Source organism: Macrobrachium rosenbergii, chromosome 7, assembly GCF_040412425.1.
Source record: "Macrobrachium rosenbergii isolate ZJJX-2024 chromosome 7, ASM4041242v1, whole genome shotgun sequence".
In the NCBI taxonomy this organism is placed as follows: Eukaryota; Metazoa; Arthropoda; class Malacostraca; order Decapoda; family Palaemonidae; genus Macrobrachium; species Macrobrachium rosenbergii.
In genome coordinates this window covers 2881577-2890286 of record NC_089747.1, presented here as the reverse complement: position 1 = coordinate 2890286, position 8710 = coordinate 2881577, and the positions used below count along the sequence as shown (strand labels likewise).

The following is an 8710-nucleotide window of genomic DNA, read 5'->3' as shown; positions in this document are numbered from 1 at the left end:
TGTATCTCGAAATAAGTAATTAAAATGTTTCACAATTTTTAATTTCAAAATAATATATCAAATGAAAATAAGGGCTTGGAATAACTATTCTCTTAAAAAACTGCGAAAAAATTGTCTACTGCGACATTATTTCTCTAATAACAGTCAGGTAAAAGGAAAAGCCCTTTTTAAAGAAAAAAGAAGAAAACTACACACATCCACCATCACAAACACGTGGACAGAACCGCCATCATCTTTGACAAATGCAGGACCCTTCACCTCTCACTTAACAAGAATCCTCCCTTGTACCGTCACAGATATCAAGGCTACTTCACCCATTTTTCTTGTTAATTTCAGCTTCCTTTAACAACTTTTGTAACGCCCCACCCTCCACAAACTCACCAACACAGACTCAAGAGATTTGGGGTCCTCGAAACAGCGGTTTTGTACACTTTCTCTTGTTTCTGCAGCTTTTCGTACATCCTAATGCCTGGCCTAGTCTTTCTGTAACACAGAGAGTGTGGTCAAGGTTCCACCAATATGGAGGACCTTCTTCTTCTTCTTCTTCTTTTGCACGTGTCTGTCCGTGTCTCTGAAGTCTTCCGTACATCCTAATACCTGGCCCAGTCCCTTGTCCTACAGGACGCTCTGGCACACCAGACACAGGTTCACTGTGTGTCCTTCGTAGTCCTGCACGTCCTATACCCTTCCATCGAGGTCTGGTTTTGGTACAGAAAACAAACGGCTTCCTTCCTCTGGAACATGATGGCTGATGTGTATCGGATTTTTCTGTGATCAGGTTTCTAACCTGTGGTTATGCCCACTGACATATTTTCTCTGATCTGTCCCAGTACAGTACATTTAAAACCAGAGATTAAATGTCCTCTTTCTTCCGTGTTCTATGCCTAATTATTATTAACAGAGGTAAACGAAGAAGAGAAAAATAATAAATGAATAAAAGTCATGCACTTTTCTTCTTCTTGAATATATCCTCAATCATACAACTTCAGCTGTTTTGTACTACTTTTATTTTCGATCAAAATCAGTGACTGAATATCCACTGTCTTCCATCTTTAACGTACAGTAATTGTGACGGATGAAGACAGGGGGTGAAATAAAAGGAAATATATCAAATGTAGATGTAAAAGTTCAGTACACCTTGTTGACCTAAGCGATAAATTACGTAACTAACAATAAAGGTGACCTTGGTTGATTGTAACCTGGTGGGAAAAGAGCATGGGCTAGCGACCTCATCCCAAAAAAGATGTTATAAGGACCGGAAGGGTAATATACCTTCTGGAGTCGCCAATTAAAAGGCTAAAATGCGTAAAATGAAAAATCTGAATCTTATAATAGAAAAAATATCTTTTCATTATCATTAAGTTAATCTGATTAATTTAAGTATTCTTACTGCCGCATCTAAGTAAACATACAAAAAACAAACACGCACAACCACTCGTCGAAGATATGGTCATAAAATGCCCACAAGTGCTCACAAATGCCCATCCTGGGTATCACAGACTATAACTATATTTAAGCGGTCTGGAACACAGAGAGAGTGGCCAAGGTTCCGCCAAGATGGAAGACCTCCTCCTTCTTCTTCTTCTTCTTCTTCTTCTCCTTCTTCTTCTCTTCTTCTTCTTCTTGTATTGGTGTGGGATTGCCACACTTCCTCCTCCGACCTGCAGAGGAACTCCTGGGCTGTCGGACGACGCTCGCGGGAAGAAGATAGATTGGAAGAAGAAGGTGGGCCGAGCCAACCCTCTCCGAGTCTTGAGTTATTCGATCTCCAATCTTACTCGGAAATCGAGGCGATATTCGACGCCAGTCTACGGAGAAAGAGAGCGTCTTCAATTAAGCTGGGGATTCTTGGCTGCCTTGTGGAAGAAGAAGAAGAAAGAAGAGGGAGAAGAAGGAGAAGAAGAAGAAGAAGAAGAAGCAGAGGAATTGCAGTCTGGGATTCAAGGCGTGTTTACGTTTTGTGTCCGGGAGAATGAGATTGCGGGTGGATAGCCTCAAGCCAAAGATGGCTCTCTCTCTCTCTCTCTCTCTCTCTCTCTCTCTCGTTCCAATAACCATTATGTCTAAAAATAAAGCACAGCATTAAATGCTCTCTCTCTCTCTTTCTCTCTCTCTCTCTCTCTCTCTCTCTCTCTCTCTCTCGTGGCAAGTACTAATTGTCTGAATATGGCGAAGCACAGTATTAATTGCTCTCTCTCTCTCTCTCTCTCTCGACGTCGTAATACCTGCGAGACACGAAAAAGCATCTGCGATCATTTCCGACACCTGGAGAAAGCCCTCCTCCTCCTCCCCGTACATTTCATAACTCCCGTAAAAAGAAATCCATTGCCATTGCGGCAAGCGCAGTCGGAAAAGAAGTGACGTCACGGGTTCTTTTTTAGATCTTCTGATGTAGAGGGACACCACCTGTCTCTGGCAGAATTGGCGCCCGGTTACCGTTAGGAGGTGTCGAAACTGTCGAGGGTGAGTGTGGGAAAACTATCTTAACCTTTTCGCTTTGACCTGCGGGATCTGAGGAGAATTTCTTCACTGCAATGTTGATTCCTGGACGATGCATTTAGGCCGAGGTGTCTCGCAAGAGCAAAAGGACATCGCATTAGTCTAGAGGGGATAGGGAAAAATTCTATTATTTTGAGAACTCCTACACTTAAATATTTATTCCTGGACGATGCGTTTCGGCCATGGCGTCGCGCAAGAGCAAATGGACCTCACAGTTGTCTGGAAGGGATAGGAAGATGTTGCTACAAGGCGAAGATGTCTTCACGCAAATGTTGCTGGAATGCTCAGCAGTCTACGTAAATCTTTCCAATGTTTTATGACGGGTAATCTATGATGATTTCGAATAATAATAATAATAATAATAATAATAATAATAATAATAATAATAATAATAATAATAATCTAACATACTCTCCAATTCGATGTAAATTTCTCTCTCTCTCTCTCTCTCTCTCTCTCTCTGTCTCTGTCTCTGTCTGTGTCTCTTTCTTTCTCTCTCTCTCTCTCTCATTGGGCTTCTAGTATTTATATTTAAAGCTGCATATGCTTACTGAATCTCTGGATAATTTTCTCTTGTAAAAATAACAAATTACTGTTTTTCATATCACCTTGTAAACTCAAGTTATTGGCACAAACACTTACACACACATAAATTTGTGTGTGTGTGTGTGTGTGTGTGTTTAAAAACTAAAATAATCGTTAAGTACGTAACAGTATGACCGCCAATAAATCAGTAGGATTACAATCCTACTGACTTATTGGCAGTCATACAAAAAGAAAAATAAATAATTTCAGTATAATACGTCTATTGTTTTCCCCTGAAGGAATTTTCCTAAGACAGCCCGATAATTCAATCTATGAGAATCACGATAAACGCTGTTCACTCATCCATGAGAATGAGGGAAAAAAATGAAGAGAGACTTAAATAAGAATCTTTTGTTGCTAGTGAGTGCGTCAGGTCTCCTCTGTTTACAAAACAGATACGAAAATATATACTTCGGAAATTCCAAAGGAATTATCTACAAAAGAGATAGGACAGAAAATTCTGAATTCTGCTGTTTTGTTTGCCTCTGTCCACAGACAGAATCGAGGACTCTGTCCACAGATAGAATCGAGAACTCTGTTCACAGACAGAATCGAGAGCTCTGTCTACAGATAGAACAAGAACTCTGTCCACAGACAGAATCGAGAACTCTGTCCACAGACAGAATCGAGAACTCTGTCCAGAGACAGAATCAAGAACTTTGTCCACAGAGAGAATCAAGAACTCTGTCCAACAGACAGAATCGAGAACTCTGTCCACAGACAGAATCTAGAACAACTCTGTCCACAGACAGAATCAAAAACTCTGTCCACAGACAGAATTTAGAAGAACTCTGTCCACAGACAGAATCAAAAACTCTGTTCACAGACAGAATCGAGGACTCTGTCCACAGACAGAATTAGAAGAACTCTGTCCACAGACAGAATCAAAAACTCTGTTCACAGACAGAATCAGGGACTCTATCCACAGGCAGGAGAACTCTGTCACAGGCAGGAACTCTGTCCACAGACAGAATCGAAAACTCTGTCCACAGACAGAATCGAGAACTCTGCCCACAGACAGAACAAGAACTCTATCCAAAGACAGAATCGAGAATTCTGTCCATGTAGAGGTGTTGGACAGCAAGACTGAAGAAAGGAAGTGGGAACGGAGGTAAAGTAAAAGGCTAGAAAGTGGCTGCAGCAGCTAGGTGCCGAAAGGAAGCTGCAGACATCATTTAGAAATGCCTACAGTGCACAGCATGAGGCGCACTGCGGGCACTAATCCCATACGGGGATTAGCGTAGATTGGGAAAAGTAACATCAATAATTACTGATTCACCGTCGGTCAGTCATTTATTCAATCTAATTCAAATAGGGAAATTATTACTGTATAATAAATGATATAAGTGAGATTGGACGCATTACCTCAACGCATTGATGTACAGCACAAAATTGCCATTAGAAATGGCTAAATTGCAATTAAAATTGATAGCAATTGACTGGCACCTTCTGCCGGAAAAACACACAACCCCCTCAACCCACACACACACACACACACATCTTCTGGAAATTAAAAAGAACAAAAAAAAACAAATTAAGCGTCACTTGGCCGGAGAATGCCTCCAGAAATCATTTATCCCAAGAGTGGAAAACGGTCGGCTTCTTCTTAGGGCAGGAGGTGATCAAGCTCATAATTCTGACCCCGGAGCAATTCAATATGACTTTATCGCCTCTGATCAGCGGTTGTTTCGAGTGTGGACGGAAATTCGGATCTTTGTCGGTTTTCTCATCGATTTTCCTTTGTAGTTTCGTAATGGAGTGTTTAATAAACTGATAAAACAGTTGCCGGCAGAGCGCGTGTTTCGAGAATGGTCTGGACAGGCTCTGTACAGGAACCAGAAGCCGCGAAGAGGGTGGTCTTAGGTCGACATCTTTGTTGCGCATTTCAACACGAGTCTAACACCCGTATCAAAATGAATATAGCAAAATGGTCTATTTTTTAGTGGTTTCGAAATGGAGTGTTTAATAACTGATAAAAGAACTGCCGACAGAGCTCTTATTTTTCAAGTAAAGTTTTGTGCAGGATCTGTACAGGACTCAGTAGGAGAATCTTAGGCCTATATCTTTCCTATGCATTTCCACACGTGTCTAAAACCCGTATCAAAGTGGAAATGAAGGAAAAGGCTCTATTTTTCAGTAGTTTCGTAATGGAGTGTTCAATAACTGATAAAAGAATTGCCTACAAGCGTCTGTTTCACATGTGGCCTGTACAGCATCTGTACACAACTCAGTAACCAGCGTGAGGGTGGTCTTAGGCCTATAGCCTACCTTCGGTACCTATGTCAAGCGAATCCAAAACTCGTAAATATAAAAATATAAACATTTAAACATGAAAAAATGAAGCAAAAGATTCGCAGTGACGTTTCAAATATGTAAATATGGCGCAAAAGGTTCGTGATGACAGACAAAATAGACTTGATAACTCAGTAATGACCATGCGTGTAGGACATTATTCAGTGCCACCTCCTGTCAGATCTGACAGAGTAGTGATTCCAGGTAGGGGGATAATCAGCCACATACCTTTTATTACGACCCCTGATTGCCGTCAACATAACCTTTTGTTGTACCGCTTTTATTAGTAATATGTCTACACTATTGACTTTTTTCCGTTCTCTTATTTTAGACAAATCCATCTCCACCATTAGTTTGAAGGCACGAATATTATTATTATTATTATTATTATTATTATTATTATTATTATTATTATTATTATTATTATTATCATTATCGGCGAAGAAATCCACAGTGGTGCAGATGTAAATATATATATTTTAGAAATATATAGATTTCTAAAATAAAATATACATATTTACATCAACACCACTGTGGATTTCTTCACCATTTTAGTGGCTCATGCTATTATTATTATTATTATTTATTATTATTATTATTATTATTATTATTATTATTATTATTATTATTATTATTACTGAACCTCTTCTATTTGTACACAACCCTAGATTAAGGCACGGCTATCATCTTGACTATTATTATTATTATTATTATTATTATTATTATTATTATTATTATTATTGAGCCTCTTCTATTTGTACACAGCGCTGAGTTAAAACAAAGCCTTCAATTATCACCAATATATATCTAATCACTATCAACCCAGGCTGAACCTCACCCGCCCATAATCCATAATCCCAAATTAACGCCAGGGCATCTGGTCAGTTTCAATCACACACTATAAATAAAAAAATATATATACACTATCCCACCATCCTATATATCCTACACTCCCTCTTCAAAGCCCCGGCATCCTTAAGAGAGTCCTGCCTGCTGCCTGCCCGGAGTCCTGTAATCACGGCCCGCTGACGAGATGGTCTCCTGCCATGCGGTCTCCAGCGGACCAAACCGAATTAGGTCCAAGGGCTCCTCCCCCAAATTCCCTTCGCCGAAGGAAATAAAATGGTTTCCAGGGCTTTTGATCACGCTTTGGGTGGGCAAAATGGCGCCGGCCGTATGAGAGCACGTGGGGGGCGGGGGAGATATGTATCCATTAGCGGAGAGAGAGAGAGAGAGAGAGAGAGAGGAGAGAGAGGAGAGAGAGGAATGAGAGGGAGGAGCTGAGAGAGATGGAGAGAGAGAGAGAGGAGAGAGAATGGAAGATGAGATGGAGAGAGAGAGAGAGAGAGAGAGAGAGAAGAATGGAGAGAGAGAGAAGAGAGAGAGAGAGAGAGAATGGAAGACATGGGGGAGAGAGAGAGAGGAGAGGACAGGAAAGAGAGAGAGAGAGAGGGATGAGAGGAGAGAGAGAGAGAGAGACAGAGAGAGGGAGAGACAGAGAGAGAAAATGGTGAGAGAGAGAGAGAGGATAGACAGACAGAGAGAGAGAGAGAGAGAGAGAGAATGGACAAACAGAGAGAGAGAGAGAGGGACAAAAGAATGAAGAGAGAGAGAGAGAGAATGGAAGACATGGAGAGACAAGATGAGAGAGAGAGAGAGAGAGAAAGAAAATGGAAGACAGGAGAGAGTGAGAGAGAGAGAGAGAGAGAGAGAGAGAGAGAGAGAGAAAATGGAGAGAGAGAGTGGAGAGAGAGAGAGAGAAAGAGGATAAAGAGAGAGGGACAAGATGAAGAGAGAGAGAGGGACAAAGATGAGAGAGAGAGAGAGAGAGAGAGGGAGAGAAAATGGAAGACAGGAGAGAGAGAGAGAGAGAGAGAGAGAAAATGGAAGACAGGAGAGAGTGAGAGAGAGAGAGAGAAAGAGAGAAGGATAAAGAGAGAGAGAGAGAGAGAGGGACAAGATGAAGAGAGAGAGAGAGGGACAAGAGAGAGAGAGAGAGTAAATCCCAGGAAGGTCATTGAGAGAGAGAGAGTAGACGACAATGGAGAGACAGGGAAAGTGGAGAGAGAGGGGAGAGAGAGATCCCAAGATGAGAGAGGGTTGGGAGAGAGAATAAAGTATGACAAGAGGTCTGACAGAGGGCGTCTCTCTCTTCTGGCCCACCTGGCGTTTGCCTAAAATCCCAGGTGGTCTTCATGGGTAACGACAATTTCTCATTTCCTAGGGGGTTGGGAGATCACAAGTCTCTCTCTCTCTCTCTCTCTCTCTCTCTTTCTCTCACACTCTCTCTTTCTCTCTTCTCTCTTTCCATCACCCTCTCTCTCTCTCTCTCTCTCTCTCTCTCTCTCTCCTCTCTCTTTCCATCACCTCTCTCATCTCTCTCTCTCTCTCTCTTTTCCATTACATCTCTCTCTCTCTCTTTTCCATCACACATCTCTCTCTCTCTCTCTTTTCCATCACACATCTCTCTCTCTCTCTCTCTTTTCATCACTCTCTCTCTCTCTCTTCTCTCTCTCTCTTTTACATCACCTCTCTCTCTCTCTCTCTCTCTCTCTCTCTCTCTCTCTGTAGTGACAGTCGGTGATCGCTAGCAGTAGGTCACAAATGTAAACAAATCATATCAAAGTGACATTCTCTCTCTCTCTCTCTCTCTCTCTCTCTCTCCCCGACCAAGAAGAGTAATAATAGGGAGTCCTGTGCCGCCGAAGTCCTTCGGAACGCTTCAATTGATGGCAGCAGCGTCCCTTGAATAAATCCATAATTAGCGAGCGATTGCCACGCTCTGTTGAAACGAGGAACATGACGGACATGACAGGTGGACGATAAAAGGCCGACGGGGGCGGCGAAGGCAGGAACCCTTTTGTAACGCCGGCGAAATGGGACAGCAATCGGCGATACTGAGGAGCGTGATTTATTTGGGAGGTGGGGTGGGGGCGTCCTCGGACGGGGCGGGGGACGTCCTCACTCGGGGTGGTGGTTTGTGTTCCAGGGGTCCTGGGAGGAGGGGAGTCCTTAAAGGGGTCCTCCGGGGGTCCTGGGCGTCCTGGAACTTCACTGGGGGGGCCGTCCTGGGGGAGTCCTGTTGGTCCTCGTTTTGGGGGGAATCCTGGGGAGTCCTGTGGGTCTTCATTGGGGGAATCCTGGGGAGTCCTTGTGGTCCTGGGGGTCCTTGGGGAGTCCTGGAACTTCATGGGGAGTCTTGGGGGATTCTGGGGGAGTCCTGGGGATCCTCGGGGTGGTCCTGGGGACCAATGGGAGAGTCCTGGAGATCCTAGGGGGAAATACTGTGATTCCTGAGGGGTTTTCTGCTGGGGTCTCCTGGGAGTCAGGTGGT

At 42.9% G+C, this 8710-nt stretch overlaps 1 protein-coding gene across 1 annotated transcript in view; it reads right to left on the bottom strand.

Annotated features, from left to right (window-relative positions):
- Positions 1-1512: 1512 nt before the first annotated feature.
- LOC136839938 (uncharacterized) overlaps positions 1513-8710 on the bottom strand; it is a 45264-nt gene continuing 38066 nt past the window's right edge. Inside the window, exon 4 of the mRNA XM_067106211.1 lies at positions 1513-1808. Within this exon, the coding sequence (XP_066962312.1) occupies positions 1513-1808 (296 nt within the window). The remainder of the gene's footprint in view (positions 1809-8710) is intronic.